We start from the raw sequence: 19,327 nt of genomic DNA on the forward strand, positions 1-19,327 counted from the left end.
ATAGCCAAGTCAGTCAACCCATCTGCAGACAGCTGTTTTGTTTGATTACCCCTCATCAGTGCAGAGAAAACAGGACTGGTTTAGCTGTGTGAGACTTTTGTTGGGGATCCAGGTGTACTATTTCTTCTTGTGGAGAGAGTGCCTGGTATGCACAAGAAGTCTTTGAGGTCATGCAAGGCTCCTCCCAAAAAAGATATGCAAATTAGATCCCCATACATATTAGGGTGGGTTCCATTTAACATATGCAGTGAGGAACAGAAGTATTTGAACACCCTGCGATTTTGCAAGTTCTCCCATTTAGAAACCATGGAGGGGTCTGAAAATAACATTGTAGGTGCTTTCCCACTCTGAGAGACAGAATAATAAAATAAAATAAATCAGGAAATCACATTGTATGATTTTTAAAGAATTTATTTCTCTTGCACTGCTGAACATGTGTTTGAACACCTGAGAAACAGCAAGAATTCTGGCTCTCAAAGACCTGTTACTGTGCCTTTAAAAAGTCCACCTCTACTCCACTCATTAATCTAACTTAGTAGCACCTGTCTGAGCTCTTTAAAGACACCTGTCCACCCCACAGTCAGTCAGACGCCAACTACTACCATGGGCAAGATCAAAGAACTGTCAAAAGACACAAGAGACAAAATTGTGGACCTCCAGAAGGCTGGAAAGGGCTACGGGGCAATTGTACATGGGGTAAAAAAGGATACAAAAGCGCAGCACACCACACTTTTCTATCCTGCAGAGTCCGTGTAAGCTAACATTGTTTTTTTCACAATGGAACTCTATGGTGAATGGATGCCACTATATGGCATCCATCTGAGGCATCCGGTAACGTATACGATGTGAACCCAACCTTATACTCGCTGTTCTCTGTATGTTCAGCCGACAATACACTAATGTGTATGGGGGCCTTAAAAAGGGTTAACCCATGAATAATGTTAAAGATGAAAATCAAACATCATATAGTACATAACAATCTCTTTCTAACAAACTTAGAACCAGCCCTGTACCTCACACGGATCCAGAGCTTCTGCCATTCATTGCTCTATCTGCTCTTCTAGATTTATTTCAAGCTGGCAGCATAGGGGGCGTCCCCTTTCTTAGAGGGTGTGTCAGTGAGCTGGACAAAGAATTTTAAACATATAGATTTTTAATTACATGCAATTACAAAAGTATTTAGATCCAGGTGCTGGTTTGAAAAGTGTAGAATAGTTTTGGGCAACAACCCCTTTAAGTTGTGTTTCAGGGCCTGTTTAAAAATTTGAAGCTATAGCAAATAAGAGGAAGAGAGGTCATTTGCAGGCAGGATAGGAGCAGAATTTTCCCAAAGGATATTTTTCAAAACTGCACTGGGCACATTCCCTGTCTCTGCCCAATCTTTGGGTTGGATGCACCAAAGTTCACAGTTGTGGCACCAATGCCCAGTGGAGAATATATTAGTAGGAAGCTACTTACTGTCTTTCTGACAAAAGTGACATTATTATGATTGGGAGACTAGTCTTCACACTTACATCAAAAACAGTTTTTGTAAAGATTGTTGTAGAACCCAAAGCCGTCTATTAAAGCTTATCACCATTAGTTAGATAGGTCATGTTACAGTAAGTAAACCCATTAGTGAGATAATTGATACCACAGAACTTAGTGCAGAAATGACTCATGCCATATAATACAACCATGTGACGCTATCCGTAGCTTATAACATAATCACACAAATCTGTTATAATAGATTGCTAGATTTTGGTTGTGACATGGACCACTTGTTCCCTTACTGAGTATAAAATTACAAGTAAGTGGTAGCTTCTCTACTCTCTCGCTCCTTTGCTTGTGCAACAGCTACATTGATGCATTGCAGCCACTCTTCAGCATTCTTCTCGTCTTTAGCCTTAAAGACATAGGTTTTGTTGTCAGTGAAAATCTCAAAAGCCCGAGGAAGGCTCCGATCCCGGCGTTTCTTAGCGACAGCTTTGACACTCTGAACTTTGCTTAGCTCAATAGGACAATCATCAGGATCATCTTTCTGGAAAATAGACAAAAATTACATGTCACTCTCATTATATTGGTCTGAAAAGAAAATCTCTTGAGTCAGGTTTATAGAAAAGGAACCAATGATTTGCACCTTGTGTACAAAGTTAACTGATCAATTTAGTTGATGTCTATCTATTGTGATGGACCATGACAACCCTTTTACATCAGCGCTAACCTTAAAAAGCACATGAGAGACTTTGGCAGATTTTATTTGAAGTAACTGATGACAATATTTCTATAATTCGAAGTGGTCAATGAACACACACTGATTTTGACTAATTTTATAGTACAGGATATGCCATAAATGTCTGACAGATGCAGGTTGCACCTCTGGGACCAGCACCTGTGTTGTTCCTCGACTCCCATTCCACCTGATGAGATGGCTTCTGCATCCAGGAGGAGAATAAATGGAGTAGGAATCACTTATGCGCCTGGCTTTCTCCATTCACTTCTATAGGAGCTACAGAACCAACCAAGGATGCTTGCTGTGGGAACCCTGGTTCTAGACCTACAGTAAATATTCTGGGCACATGCCATATGGCTCTGTGATTGGTATAACACTTTATACCAGTTATTTAACCTTCTGGATAAACTATTATTCATTTAGAATTTTTAGTAGGCTTTTTAAAAAGTAGAAACAAGGGTCATCCTAAAGACAGCATAGATCTTGCAATTATCTGACTGTAATCAACACCAGAGATTTTAGGGCAGTATATATATGGAAGAAAGTTGTGCATGTTGATGTGCTACATAACAGGTATGCATTCCAATTCTCTGTGAAAACAAGCAGTCTAGAAGGCAATTGCTTTCTCACCCCCTGGTCCTGACAATTCCCTGCACGCAAGCAAACAAGCACTTCAATGAGCTGTATAGACCAAATCATCATGTTACCACCTCACTAATGAATTCCATAAAATATAGTTGCTGGGAGAACAGCTGCTATTCATTCTTCATCATAAGCAACTACTGGATCATAAAAAACTATTGCGCGCAGAAGCTTCCCTTACTGGGCAGAAGAGGGGCCGCTGTATTATTTTCATCAGACAAAATAATTTTTTATTTTTTTTTGCATAAAGCTCATCATGAACACATCATGAAATTGTAAATCATAGGAAGCTTAGTACATTAGCCCTGTATGACCAGCTCAGTTTTATATGAAGATCATGAAAACTAAAGCACATAAAGTGGAAGAAATGGACTATCAATTAGAAATGAGCGACCTTCTTGACTTTCATTTTACAGATCTGATTCAAACAAATCAGTAGCCAGATTAGATTTAGGTACAAATAAATTAGACCTGAGTGCTTAGATTGCCCTGACAAGTTGTGTATGACACTCTGTGGGTCTCCCAGGACTGTATCCAACCCCTTTCAAGATTTTTCATGGCAAGACAGCATTAGTAATGTCAATGTGGCAGTGACATACACTCACCTAAAGAATTATTAGGAACACCATACTAATACGGTGTTGGACCCCCTTTTGCCTTCAGAACTGCCTTAATTCTACGTGGCATTGATTCAACAAGGTGCTGATAGCATTCTTTAGAAATGTTGGCCCATATTGATAGGATAGCATCTTGCAGTTGATGGTGATTTGAGGGATGCACATCCAGGGCACGAAGCTCCCGTTCCACCAGATCCCAAAGATGCTCTATTGGGTTGAGATCTGGTGACTGTGGGGGCCATTTTAGTACAGTGAACTCATTGTCATGTTCAAGAAACCAATTTGAAATGATTCGAGCTTTGTGACATGGTGCATTATCCTGCTGGAAGTAGCCATCAGAGGATGGATACATGTTCTCATTCTGTTTACGCCAAATTCGGACTCTACCATTTGAATGTCTCAACAGAAATCGAGACTCATCAGACCAGGCAACATTTTTCCAGTCTTCAACAGTCCAATTTTGGTGAGCTCGTGCAAATTGTAGCCTCTTTTTCCTATTTGTAGTGGAGATGAGTGGTACCCGGTGGGGTCTTCTGCTGTTGTAGCCCATCCGCCTCAAGGTTGTGCGTGTTGTGGCTTCACAAATGCTTTGCTGCATACCTTCGGTTGTAACAAGTGGTTATTTCAGTCAACGTTGCTCTTCTATCAGCTTGAATCAGTCAGCCCATTCTCCTCTGACCTCTAGCATCCACAAGGCATTTTTGCCCACAGGACTGCCGCATACTGGATGTTTTTCATTTTTCACACCATTCTTTGTAAACCCTAGAAATGGTTGTGCGTGAAAATCCCAGTAACTGAGCAGATTGTGAAATATTCAGACCGGCCCGTCTGGCACCAACAACCATGCCACGCTCAAAATTGCTTAAATCACCTTTCTTTCCCATTCTGACATTCAGTTTGGAGTTCAGGAGATTGTCTTGACCAGGACCACACCCCTAAATGCATTGAAGAAACTGCCATGTGATTGGTTGACTAGATAATTGCATTAATGAGAAATAGAACAGGTGTTCCTAATAATTCTTTAGGTGAGTGTATATACCAAGAGTAAATGGATGGTAGGTGGTAGTAGCAATAAACTTGTTCAATAGCACACTGCACTGTAAGATTTTATTTTTAAATTAAAACATGGCCAACATATTATCCTATATTGGTGGCAGATGCCTTCTTCTCTGTCTTCTGACCTGTAAAATGAAGGTCACCATTTTGAGAGAATCGTCTAAATGAAATATAAGGATTTGGATGGAATCAAATTTTGGGGACATTCATGACAAATTCAATTAGTTTAGAATTATTTTTCTCACCTCTATGCACAATGGGGCACATTTATAAAGACCGGCGATTTAGACCACCGTCTTAGTCCCTCTGCGCTGCTGGTGGATATGCCAAAGTTATGTAGAGGCGGAGGCCTCTAGATAACTTTGGCGCTTCCTCCAGCAGGCTATGTGACATACTAAAATCTAAGTCATTTTCCATGCCAAAAACTGCCGTGAAAAATAATGAATGAGACAGGTGTGTTGGCCCATCCTCTTCCACGCCCACACCATGCCCCCTTTTCTCAGCACTCAGGAAAAGTTGTGTGAGCGACAAAAGGTTGCAGATTTTACAGCAAACCATTGCAACAAAATCTGCGACATTAATACACCAAAAAGTGGGTATAATTCATAATACATGTCCCCTAATGTTTTTTTTTTTATATAGCAGTAAAGCAGTCTGCTGTACATGAGAATAAAGCATCTCTTGGCATTAGCAGCATTGTTTTACATTTCATGCATTCCTCGAGCTTGGCGTTCTACAAGGTTTTGCTTCTTCGACAGTAAGTTCTTTATCATACCTAGCTAGAACAATACATTTAGTTAGCCAAAATCAAGCATTTAGAACCTGGAGCACATCACAGAGAACACTATTCTCTCCGATTTCAGTGCTCTTCATGCCAAGTCCCATTCTGAGTTTTAGCGTGATGGTTTGAAACATTCTCAGCAGAATTGTAATGTATATGTGAAAACAATTCTGCCTGTCAAGGAGCTGCTAGGGACTGTCGGAAGAGTGAGCCGCAAAGTCACCCTGGTTAGTCAATCATAGCCAAACTGTTTTCTAATATTTGGTTCTAGGATCATTTTTCCTATAGTAATGCAGTTTCTCACTGAGGGGGGTAAGTATCATGCGGCCATTTCGATACTAACTGGTGCTAAGAGGAATTTTACATAGTGCTGCTCATATTACAGCTAAATTTATATTTCACTTTGGAGTTTGGGAAATGATACTAAGATTTATTTCTTCACCTAAACTGAAATGCAGAGTATTGTCTAGTTTTTATTGTTTTCCTTTTTTCATGCGCAGGAATGTGATTTTGTTTTGTTCAACTTAGACATCCAAGATCTCCACCCCCTATACGGATACTATGTAACTTTGCGTTAAAGAGTATTTGGTTTCCTAAAATTCATGACCTACTCTCAAGCGCTGTGTTTTCCTCAGTGTTTACTTGCAGGCCATCATTGTAGTGGTGGTGCAGTGTAATTACGGCTGTTAGTTCTATTTAAGTGAGGAAGCTGTAATTACAATTTATCACCACTACAATGTAGACGGCATTTAGGTAAACAATGAAGAGAATGCAGCACTCGCATGATCGTCATGGCCCCTTCAAACAGCTGATTGGTGAGGTGTTAAGAGTCAGACCACCACTGAACTGATTTTGATGACCTATCCAGAAGGTAGGTAAATCAATTCCATCAAACTGGAAGACTCCTTTAACCACTTAAGGACCACAGGTTTATACCCCGCTAAAGACCAGGCCCTTTTTTACAAATCGGCACTCCACAACTTTAGCGGTTTATTGCTCGGTCATGCAACTTACCACCCAAATGAATTTTACCTCCTTTTCTTCTCACTAATAGAGCTTTCATTTGGTGGTATTTCATTGCTGCTGACATTTTTACTTTTTTTGTTATTAATCGAAATTTAACGATTTTTTTTGCAAAAAAATGACATTTTTCACTTTCAGTTGCAAAATTTTGCAAAAAAAACGATATCCATATATAAATTTTTCTCTAAATTTATTTTTCTACATGTCTTTGATAAAAAAAAATGTTTGGGTAAAAAAAAAAATGGTTTGGGTAAAAGTTATAGCGTTTACAAACTATGGTACAAAAATGTGAATTTCCACTTTTTGAAGCAGCTCTGACTTTCTGAGCACCTGTCATGTTTCCTGAGGTTCTACAATGGCCAGACAGTACAAACACCCCACAAATGACCCCATTTCGGAAAGTAGACACCCTAAGGTATTCGCTGATGGGCATAGTGAGTTCATAGAACTTTTTATTTTTTGTCACAAGTTAGTGGAAAATGATGATTTTTTTTTTTTTTTTTCTTACAAAGTCTCATATTCCACTAACTTGTGACAAAAAATAAAAACTTCTATGAACTCACTATGCCCATCAGCGAATACCTTGGGGTGTCTTCTTTCCAAAATGGGGTCACTTGTGGGGTAGTTATACTGCCCTGGCATTCTAGGGGCCCAAATGTGTGGTAAGTAGTTTGAAATCAAAATGTGTAAAAAATGACCGGTGAAATCCGAAAGGTGCTCGTTGGAATGTGGGCCCCTTTGCCCACCTAGGCTGCAAAAATGTGCCACACATGTGGTATCGCCGTACTCAGGAGAAGTTGGGGAATGTGTTTTGGGGTGTCATTTTACATATACCCATGCTGGGTGAGAGAAATATCTTGGTCAAATGCCAACTTTGTATAAAAAAAATGGGAAAAGTTGTCTTTTGCCAAGATATTTCTCTCACCCAGCATGGGTATATGTAAAATGACACCAGGGAGTCTATATGGGGTGATCACCACAGTCATTGATCACGCCCCTGTAAGGCTCCATTCAGACGTCCGTATGCGTTTTGCGGATCCGATCCATGTATCAGTGGATCCGTAAAAATCATGCGGACGTCTAAATGGAGCTTTACAGGGGGGTGATCAATGACAGGGGGGTAATCAATGACAGGGGGGTGATCAGGGAGTCTATATGGGGTGATCACCACAGTCATTGATCATGCCCCTGTAAGGCTCCATTCAGACGTCCGTATGTGTTTTGCGGATCCGATACATCTATCAGTGGATCCGTAAAAATCATGCGGACATCTAAATGGAGCCTTACAGGGGTGTGATCAATGACAGGGGGGTAATCAATGACAGGGGGGTGATCAGGGAGTCTATATGGGGTGATCACCACAGTCATTGATCATGCCCCTGTAAGGCTCCATTCAGACGTCTGTATGCGTTTTGCGGATCCGATCCATCTATCAGTGGATCCGTAAAAATCATGCGGACATCTGAATTGAGCTTTACAGGGGGGTGATCAATGACAGGGGGGTAATCAATGACAGGGGGGTGATCAGGGAGTCTATATGGGATGATCAGGGGTGATGAAGGGTGAATAAGGGGTTAATAAGTGACAGGGGGGGGGTGTAGTGTAGTGGTGCTTGGTGCAACATATTACTGAGCTACCTGTGTCCTCTGGTGGTCGATCCAAACAAAGGGGACCACCAGAGGACCAGGTAGCAGGTATATTAGACGCTGTTATCAAAACAGCATCTAATATACCTGTTAGGGGTTAAAAAAATCACATCTCCAGCCTGCCAGCGAACGATCGCCGCTGGCAGGCTGGAGATCCACTCTCTTACCTTCCGTTCCTGTGAGGGCGCGCGCCTGTGTGAGCGCGCGCGCCTGTGTGAGCGCGTTCACAGGAAATCCCGGCTCACGCGAGATGACGCCAATCGGCGTTAGCGTAGCCTGGGGGAGCCGCCGCAATGACGCCTTTCGGCGTTACAGTTGCGGGAAGTGGTTAAGCACACATGAAAGGTATGTGCTTTTTATTTCTATTGTAATTTGACATAGTATGGTTATCCATGAAAGACACATGTAGGATATGAAAAAAGCTTGATTTTTTTTTAACCACCAGTCATTATCCTAATAGGAGAGTTTACACACCTGCATAAACAGGTGTGCATATCTGCTGGCCATGTACAGACTCCTAGAAAGACCAGTAGCAGCAGTGCAGTATATGGCAACTTTGTCTCATCCACATCTACGAACCTGCAATACCCTGCACTGCTGCTAAGTAAATGGTGTGCAGGTAGACAAACCAATGTAAACAATGAAGAAGCTACAGGCTCACACAGTGCCACGGTCCCTTCAAACGACTGAATAGCGGAGGGTCATAATATACTGGTCCCAGAAATCCCTTTTAAGGACCACAAAAACTTGCTGCAATTGTATATCAATAAAGTTGACTACACTGTGTCTCTGAGAACCTTGTTAAAATAGTTGTATTTCCATGGTAACAGACTACAAACCTTTGTAGTCTGATCTTACCATTAACCTCCTTTCATATGCCCACTATTTCTTGCTAGTCTAGCAAATGTATATGAGAAAAATTAAGAGGACAGATGGAAGGGAGTGCGGATGGGAGGGAGGATCATACTACACAGGCTTTGTTTTTTGTTTTTTTGTTGCCAGGGAAACACATAGGTCTGCATAGGAGCCATAGACACAAAATGGCAGGATAGTTTTTAATCAAGACTATTGGCAGCTTCTCTTATTTTCCATTTTAGATGCATTGGGAGAATAAAATTGGGTCACATGTTCTTTAAGTCTCACTTTTTGCATTATATCATCCAGTCTCTTGGGAGCTTCTACTGTTTAGCCCTTGTGTTGGTAACTGTACAAGTGTTAGTATTTAGGGTTTGACGTGAATCCTGACCACCAGGTCTGCAATTACAATACATTTTATATTAGTCACTGCAGATGACTGCATAATTAATTAAGTACAGTGGCATACGTGTACTCATAGTCATCCTCCCTGTGTCCAATGGTCATGCTGTGAGATATAGTGACGGCATATAGAAGTGTATTTGAAAACATTTTACTAGATCTTTTAACTGACTATTTGGTGCAGTAAAACACACATCAGTCTAATAAAAGAAGTCAGTAATGCTTTGCTCTTGATAAAGATTCCAACGTACTGTGTCAGCTGGAGCATGCTAAGATATATATTCCAAAAAGGAATGTACACTGTTGACATATGCATTGTGGTTTCTGTTATAAACCGAAGCAAAGGTTCAGTGCAACATCTATCACGCAACTGATTGATTGTTTTCTTATAATAAAGACTACTGGGTTCTGATGAGGTCTCCATTTTGGTGTTGTATGCACCACATCAACAAGATAAGCTGCATTGTAATCTCCTAACCAAGACTTCAATGCAGATACGAATATAGTTTAAACTGACTGCAACGAAGAAACTTGGTTCTTCAAACCAAAATTTCAAGTCATTGCAAGATGGACTGTGAGATATTGTTAATGCAGACCTACAGGAATTGTGGGCTTCAATGACGAGAGTTAATACTGGTATTTAACATTCACCTCTTCACCAAAAGAGGAGAAAAATTCCTAAAATATTGCTGCATATCTGGCCATACACACCCAAGGGCATAGCTACCAGGTTAGTGGACATGACAGGTGCTATGGGGTCCGGTAAGGGAGGGTGCCTCAGCTATTGTGAGAAACTCATCAGTGCTTAGTGGTGGGGAGTAATTAAATTATTGCAGAGGATGAGTGGAAATTGAATAGTACTGATAGTGGATCCTGTATAATAGAGCATCGCAAAGGCCAGAATTGGGACTCTGGAGCAAAGAACATAGTAATCATTACTTTCGAATTCTTGTTATCACTTGTCCATAGGACTGTGGGGCTTTGTTCCAATTTTTGCAATGTGGCATTGATAAATCAATGGAGATATCCTGTAAGATGTAACACCATGAGCTGCATGGTTATCTGGCACTGGAAGGTTAAGTCTATCCAGGGGCAAAGCTATATATTTAATAATAAATAAATAAATAAATAAATAATAATAATAGGGGGTTCAGAGGTAGCAGACGCTACCGGGCCCAGGAGCCTGAGGGGGCCCAAAGACCCTGGTGCCACATAAGAAGACACTGGTATTATAGAAAGTTCATGATGGTCAATTTACACCTCTGGCTGGAGGGATGGGGTTCGGTCAAGAATTTGTCATTAAGGGGTGTGCAGTTTAAATTTTAAATTCGGGCAGCACGAAGGATATGTGCTCCCCTGCCCCTGGCCACAAAGCACTGAGGGAAGGGGGGCCCAAGCTGAACTCTTGCACCAGGGCCCATGAGCCTTTAGCTACGCCCCTGAGTCTATCTACTAGCACTTGAAGTGTTAAGTTGATACTCTAAGGAAGCGAAGGAGTTGGTTTTCTCCAATCAGAGAAATTACTACATTTAAGGCCTCATGCATACGACCGTTGTGTGCATCCATGTCCGTTGTTCCGTTTTCCGTGATTTTCTGCGGACCCATTGACTTTCAATGGGTCCGTTGAAAACTCGGAAAATGCACCGTTGTACATCTGCGTCCGTGATCCGTGTTTCCTGTCCGTCCCAAAAATATGACCTGTCCTATTTTTTTGACGGACAACGGTTCACGGACCCATTCAAGTCAATGGGTCCGTGAAAAAACACGGATGCACACAAGATTGTCAACCGCGTCCATCATCCGTGTCCGTAGGCTACTTTCACACAGACGGATCCGCTGATCCGTCTGCATAAAAGCTTTTTAGATCTGAGTTTTCACGAATATTCTAACACAGAGGCGTTCCCATGGTGATGGGGACGCTTCAAGTTAGAATATACTACAAACTGTGTACATGACTGCCCCCTGCTGCCTGGCAGCACCCGATCTCTTACAGGGGGCTGTGATCCGCACAATTAACCCCTCAGGTGCCGCACCTGAGGGGTTAATTGTGCGTATCATAGCCCCCTGTAAGAGATCAGGTGCTGCCAGGCAGGAGGGGGCAGACCCCCTCCCTCCCCAGTTTTAAATTCATTGGTGGCCAGTGCGGCCCCCCCTCCCTCCCTCCCCTGTATTTAACTCATTGGCGGCCAGTGCGAACCCCCCCTCCCTCCCCTGTATTTAACTCATTGGTGGCCAGTGCGACCCCCCTCCCTCCCTCCCTCCCCAGTATTGTATTCATTGGTAGCCAGTGCGGCCTCCCCTCTCCCCCCCCTAATTAAAATCACCTTCCCCCATCATTGGTGGCCAGTGCGGCCTCCCCTCTCCCCCCCTAATTAAAATCACCTTCCCCCATCATTGGTGGCCAGTGCGGTCTCCCCTCTCCCCCCTAATTAAAACCACCCCCCCATCATTGGTGGCCAGTGTGGCCTCCCCTCTCCCCCCGCCCCTAATTAAAATCACCTTCCCCCATCATTGGTGGCAGCGGAGAGTTCCGATCGGAGTCCCAGTGTGCACAGCCCAATTGGAGTGAATGGGTCCGGATTCATTCACCTCACGCATTGCACCCGCACGGAATTCTTGCCCATGTGAAAGGGGCCTTAACCTCCTCAGGACCGCTGTACGCAGGATTGCGTCTTTGCGGCGGCCCTGCTCTTCTGGGTGGACGCGCCGGCGCGTCCTCTCGCGAGACGCGAGATTTCCTGTGAACGCGCGCACACAGGCACGCGCGCTCACAGGAACGGAAGGTAAGAGAGTTGATCTCCAGCCTGCCAGCGGCGATCGTTCGCTGGCACGCTGGAGATGTGTTTTTTTTAACCCCTAACAGGTATATTAGACGCTGTTTTGATAACAGCGTCTAATATACCTGCTACCTGGTCCTCTGGTGGTCCCCTTTGTTTGGATCGACCACCAGAGGACACAGGTAGCTCAGTAAAGAAGCACCAAGCACCACTACACTACACTACACCCCCCCCCCCGTCACTTATTAACCCCTTATTAGCCCCTGATCACCCCATATAGACTCCCTGATCACCCCCCTATCATTGATTACACCCCTGTCATTGATCAACCCCCTGTAAAGCTCCATTCAGACGTCCGCATGATTTTTACGGATCCACTGATAGATGGATCGGATCCGCAAAACGCATCCGGACGTCTGAATGAAGCCTTACACGGGCGTGATCAATGACTGTGGTGATCACCCCATATAGACTCCCTGATCACCCCACTGTCATTGATTACCCCCCTGTCATTGATTACCCCCCTGTAAAGCTCCATTCAGATGTCCGCATGATTTTTACGGATGCACTGATAGATGGATCGGATCCGCAAAACGCATCCGGACGTCTGAATGAAGCCTTACAGGGGCATGATCAATGACTGTGGTTATCACCCCATATAGACTCCCTGATCACCCCCCTGTCATTGATCACCCCCCCTGTCATTGATTACCCCCCTGTAAAGCTCCATTCAGACGTCCGCATGATTTTTACGGATCCACTGATAGATGGATCGGATCCGCAAAACGCATCCGGACGTCTGAATGAAGCCTTACACGGGCGTGATCAATGACTGTGGTGATCACCCCATATAGACTCCCTGATCACCCCCCTGTCATTGATTACCCCCCTGTAAAGCTCCATTCAGACGTCCGCATGATTTTTACGGATCCACTGATAGATGGATCGGATCCGCAAAACGCATCCGGACGTCTGAATGAAGCCTTACACGGGCGTGATCAATGACTGTGGTGATCACCCCATATAGACTCCCTGATCACTCCCCTGTCATTGATTACCCCCCTGTAAAGCTCCATTTAGACGTCCGCATGATTTTTACGGATCCACTGATAGATGGATCGGATCCGCAAAACGCATCCGGACGTCTGAATGAAGCCTTACAGGGGCGTGATCAATGACTGTGGTGATCACCCCATATAGACTCCCTGATCACCCCCCTGTCATTGATTACCCCCCTGTAAAGCTCCATTCAGATGTCCGCATGATTTTTACGGATGCACTGATAGATGGATCGGATCCGCAAAACGCATCCGGACGTCTGAATGAAGCCTTACAGGGGCATGATCAATGACTGTGGTGATCACCCCATATAGACTCCCTGATCACCCCCCTGTAAAGCTCCATTCAGATGTCCGCATGATTTTTACGGATGCACTGATAGATGGATCGGATCCGCAAAACGCATCCGGACGTCTGAATGAAGCCTTACAGGGGCATGATCAATGACTGTGGTTATCACCCCATATAGACTCCCTGATCACCCCCCTGTCATTGATCACCCCCCTGTCATTGATCACCCCCCTGTCATTGATCACTCCCCCTGTCATTGATCACCCCCCTGTCATTGATCACCCTCTGTAAGGCTCCATTCAGACATTTTTTTTTTTTATTACAAAGTCTCATATTCCACTAACTTGTGTCAAAAAATAAAATCTCACATGAACTCACCATACCCCTCACGGAATCCAAATGCGTAAAATTCTTTAGACATTTATATTCCAGACTTCTTCTCACGCTTTAGGGCCCCTAGAATGCCAGGGCAGTATAAATACCCCACATGTGACCCCATTTCGGAAAGAAGACACCCCCAGGTATTCCATGAGGGGCATATTGAGTCCATGAAAGATTGAAATTTTTGTCCCAAGTTAGCGGAACGGGAGACTTTGTGAGAAAAAAATTAAAAATATCAATTTCCGCTAACTCGTGCCAAAAAAAAAAAATTTCTATGAACTCGTCATGCCCCTCATTGAATACCTTGGGGTGTCTTCTTTCCAAAATGGGGTCACATGTGGGGTATTTATACTGCCCTGGCATTCTAGGGGCCCCAAAGCGTGAGAAGAAGTCTGGTATCCAAATGTCTAAAAATGCCCTCCTAAAAGGAATTTGGGCACCTTTGCGCATCTAGGCTGCAAAAAAGTGTCACACATCTGGTATCGCCGTACTCAGGAGAAGTTGGGGAATGTGTTTTGGGGTGTCATTTTACATATACCCATGCTGGGTGAGATAAATATCTTGGTCAAATGCCAACTTTGTATAAAAGAATGGGAAAAGTTGTCTTTTGCCAAGATATTTCTCTCACCTAGCAAGGGTATATGTAAAATGACACCCCAAAACACATTCCCCACCTTCTCCTGAGTACGGAGATACCACATGTGTGACACTTTTTTGCAGCCTAGGTGGGCAAAGGGGCCCATATTCCAAAGAGCACCTTTAGGATTTCACAGGTCATTTACCTACTTACCACACATTAGGGCCCCTGGAAAATGCCAGGGCAGTATAACTACCCCACAAGTGACCCCATTTTGGAAAGAAGACACCCCAAGGTATTCCGTGAGGGGCATGGCGAGTTCCTAGAATTTTTTATTTTTTGTCACAAGTTAGTGGAAAATGCTGATTTTTTTTTTTTTTTTTCATACAAAGTCTCATATTCCACTAACTTGTGACAAAAAATAAAAACTTCCATGAACTCACTATGCCCATCAGCGAATACCTTGGGGTCTCTTCTTTTCAAAATGGGGTCACTTGTGGGGTAGTTATACTGCCCTGGCATTCTAGGGGCCCAAATGTGTGGTAAGGAGTTTGAAATCAAATTCTGTAAAAAATGACCTGTGAAATCCGAAAGGTGCTCTTTGGAATATGGGCCCCTTTGCCCACCTAGGCTGCAAAAAAGTGTCACACATCTGGTATCTCCGTACTCAGGAGAAGTTGGGGAATGTGTTTTGGGGTGTCATTTTACATATACTTATGCTGGGTGAGAGAAATATCTTGGCAAAAGACAACTTTTCCCATTTTTTTATACAAAGTTGGCATTTGACCAAGATATTTCTCTCACCCAGCATGGGTATATGTAAAAAGACACCCCAAAACACATTCCTCAACTTCTCCTGAATACAGAGATACCAGATGTGTGACACTTTTTTGCAGCCTAGGTGGGCAAAGGGGCCCATATTCCAAAGAGCACCTTTCGGATTTCACAGGTCATTTTTTACAGAATTTGATTTCAAACTCCTTACCACACATTTGGGCCCCTAGAATGCCAGGGCAGTATAACTACCGCACAAGTGACCCAATTTTGGAAAGAAGAGACCCCAAGGTATTCGCTGATGGGCATAGTGAGTTCATGGAAGTTTTTATTTTTTGTCACAAGTTAGTGGAATATGAGACTTTGTATGAAAAAAAAAAAAAAATCATCATTTTCCACTAACTTGTGACAAAAAATAAAAAATTCTAGGAACTTGCCATGCCCCTCACGGAATACCTTGGGGTGTCTTCTTTCCAAAATGGGGTCACTTGTGGGGTAGTTATACTGCCCTGGCATTCTAGGGGCCCAAATGTGTGGTAAGGAGTTTGAAATCAAATTCTGTAAAAAATGACCTGTGAAATCCGAAAGGTGCTCTTTGAAATATGGGCCCTTTTGCCCACCTAGGCTGCAAAAAAGTGTCACACATCTGGTATCTCCGTACTCAGGAGAAGTTGGGGAATGTGTTTTGGGGTGTCATTTTACATATACCCATGCTGGGTGAGAGAAATATCTTGGCAAAAGACAACTTTTCCCATTTTTTTATACAAAGTTGGCATTTGACCAAGATATTTATCTCACCCAGCATGGGTATATGTAAAAAGACACCCCAAAACACATTCCTCAACTTCTCCTGAATACAGAGATACCAGATGTGTGACACTTTTTTGCAGCCTAGGTGGGCAAAGGGGCCCATATTCCAAAGAGCACCTTTCGGATTTCACTCGTCATTTTTTACAGAATTTGATTTCAAACTCCTTACCACACATTTGGGCCCCTAGAATGCCAGGGCAGTATAACTACCCCACAAGTGACCCCATTTTGGAAAGAAGAGACCCCAAGGTATTCGCTGATGGGCATAGTGAGTTCATAGAACTTTTTATTTTTTGTCACAAGTTAGTGGAATATGAGACTTTGTAAGAAAAAAAATAAATAAAAAATCATCATTTTCCGCTAACTTGTGACAAAAAATAAAAAGTTCTATGAACTCACTATGCCCATCAGGGAATACCTTAGGGTGTGTACTTTCCGAAATGGGGTCATTTGTGGGGTATTTGTACTGTCTGGGCATTGTAGAACCTCAGGAAACATGACAGGTGCTCAGAAAGTCAGAGCTGCTTCAAAAAGCGGAAATTCACATTTTTGTACCATAGTTTGTAAACGCTATAACTTTTACCCAAACCATTTTTTTTTTTTACCCAAACATTTTTTTTTTATCAAAGACATGTAGAACAATAAATTTAGAGCAAAATTTCTATATGGATCTCGTTTTTTTTGCAAAATTTTACAACTGAAAGTGAAAAATGTCATTTTTTTGCAAAAAAATCGTTAAATTTCGATTAATAACAAAAAAAATAAAAATGTCAGCAGCAATGAAATACCACCAAATGAAAGCTCTATTAGTGAGAAGAAAAGGAGGTAAAATTCATTTGGGTGGTAAGTTGCATGACCGAGCAATAAACGGTGAAAGTAGTGTAGGTCAGAAGTGTAAAAAGTGGCCTGGTCTTTCAGGGTGTTTAAGCACTGGGGGCTGAGGTGGTTAAAGGAAAACCAGGATGTGAAGTACTATGATCTACTGAAGGTACGCCTGAACAGCCTGGCTTCTTTGGATGCCTCCTAATTCCTAAAAAGGAGTTATTACATTTTCCCTTTATGGTGTGAACAAGGTCTTTGTTCTTAAAACTGAGATGGATATAACGGAAAAGTGACCAGTTCTTTTAGAAGGTTCAAAACTCAACTTATGGATATATTCACTGCGTGGAACTGCATCTGTGCACATGGTTTGCTTTTTCTAGAATGCTTTTAGGGGTGGTCACACCAAAATAATTAGTTAGAATGTTTTGACCCTTTCCAGACTTCTGCTGTACTGTACATGTACGGCAAATGTCTGGTCTTTAAAAATGGTGGCCACTTTCTGCTGTTTTAAACAGCAGAGGCCTGGGGTGTCTGATATCGGCAGTAATGCTGATTGTGGACATTTAACCCCACAGATGCCATGGTCAAATATGATCATGGCAACTGGGAGCTCTAAAGCCAGAAGCCGTGAGTCCCATAGTAGTAATAGGCCTGAGCCTATACAAGGTTTCAAGGCCGATTACTAGTATATTCCAATGCAGGCCTGCAGGTAGCAGCACTACATTGACATATACTGAATCCTGATATCTATAATGGATAGATATCTATTACAGGATAGAAGTAGCAATCTAATGACTGCTTGTCATTTTAAAAATACTTTATCTTCCATAGGAGGGGCCCGGGCATTATGGAGGGTGTTTTTACTGTTGGATAACCCCTTTAAAATATAAAAATAATATGGTGAATGATGTCACGGTAAAGGAAATCAAAATGACCTATTCCTCATTTTTCATCACTTCACCTCCCCAAAAAATTCTATAAAATGTGATCAAATAGTTATACACACTTCAAAATAGTATCAATAAAATCTTCAGATCGTCCCATAATATATAATAATAAATGAGCCTTCATACAGCTCCATAGACATAACTAGAAAAAAGTTATGGGGGTCAGAATACGGCAATAAAATATTTTCCAAAATTTTTATTTTTTTTCAGTACTAAAACACAAGAGATTCTGTATAAATGTGGTGTTGTTGTAATTCTACTGAAGGGCACTGGGCACAGAGAATGCCAATAAAATCCATAAAATTGGCCAGAACTGTTGTCACGAGGGTATCAAGAGCCACGTCTGACTCCGTTATACCCGGGGTCAGGAAGTCGCAGCGGGTGGCTGCGCGCTCTATATCTAAAGATCACGGTGTTTCTTAGTTATTGTTTTCTGTGTTTGCCTTGCTATCCTTTTTGTCTCTCTCAGGGATCCGTAGCTTCTCCTCCTCAGCTGTTTCTTGTCTGCCACTCCCTACCTCCTTATATTCTCCCCTCACACTTCTCTAGTTGCCAGTTATAGAGCTTCCTGCCTGGACATCTATACTGACCCACTGGTGTGGTTAATCCTGGTTGTTGTTCCTGTGTGCTACCCTCCGGATCCCTGTTTGGCTTATTGTTGTCTCCTGTTGTCTCCCACCTGGGAATATATGTTGAGTCTGTATTGTCTGTCCTCCCCTTGGTGTTTTCCCTTAGAGTTAGTGGTGCGGACTAGTGTTCCCATCGCCCTGTTCACTACCTAGGGCTCAGCTCAGGGAAAGCCAGGGCTTTAGGCACGTGATCGGCGTACGGGTGAGGAACCCGTCTAGGGACGTCAGGGCAGCCAGGTGCCAGCCGCCAGGTGAGTCAGGGGTCACCATCTTCCCTCTCACTTGGGCAGGGCCTTCCTCGTTCCCTCCCTCTGTGTCACGTATGTGATTGCCACGCCGACCGTGATAACTGTGTTTTTTTTGCAATTCCACCCCATTTAGAATTTTTCAGTTTCCCACTACATTGTATTCCATATTGAATGGTGCATTAAATGTACAACTTGTCTCGCAATAAAACAAGCCCTCATATGGCTATGTGAACAAAAAAATAAAAAAGTTATGGCTCCGGGAAGACAGGGAAGAAAAATTAGATGCAAAAACTGAAAACTGCAAGGTCCTGAAAGGGTTAATGCTAGCTCAAGAGATTTACTTATTTGTATATATGTATGTAATATTGTTTTTAAGTGATTTTATGTGTAGTATAGTAATACCTTATTAAATATGTTTGGTTGTAGAAAGCAACTTTTCTATTGAAAGGGGACAGAATAAGAAATTAGTATACAGTATATCCCAAATTTAAGGGGTCATGCAGAACAATTAAAAGCTGGCACTTGCAAAAGCTAATCAGAAAATCCATGTATTAATACACTAGGCTGATTTTCTTGGCCATTATACCTATCTAACATTTAATGGGTAAGATTCAAGGCAGACCAATAGCAGGTTGTGGCCAAAACTATTTGGTTGCTCAGCTGTCATGTTAACTATACCGTTTGCTGCAATTATACAGCCTGTATATGACTTGCACTTGTATTACATATGGTATATAGAAGTATCTAGAAGTTCTAGTAATGTTGAAATATATATTAT

The 19,327-nt window shown here is 42.5% G+C and overlaps 1 protein-coding gene across 1 annotated transcript in view; it reads right to left on the minus strand.

Annotated features, from left to right (window-relative positions):
• Nucleotides 1-831: 831 nt before the first annotated feature.
• VEPH1 (ventricular zone expressed PH domain containing 1) overlaps nucleotides 832-19,327 on the minus strand; it is a 662,929-nt gene continuing 644,433 nt past the window's right edge. The window contains exon 14 of the mRNA XM_040428144.1: nucleotides 832-2,020. Within this exon, the coding sequence (XP_040284078.1) occupies nucleotides 1,784-2,020 (237 nt within the window). The 3' untranslated portion in view covers nucleotides 832-1,783. The remainder of the gene's footprint in view (nucleotides 2,021-19,327) is intronic.

This window comes from Bufo bufo, chromosome 4 (genome assembly GCF_905171765.1).
Source record: "Bufo bufo chromosome 4, aBufBuf1.1, whole genome shotgun sequence".
Classification (NCBI taxonomy): Eukaryota; Metazoa; Chordata; class Amphibia; order Anura; family Bufonidae; genus Bufo; species Bufo bufo.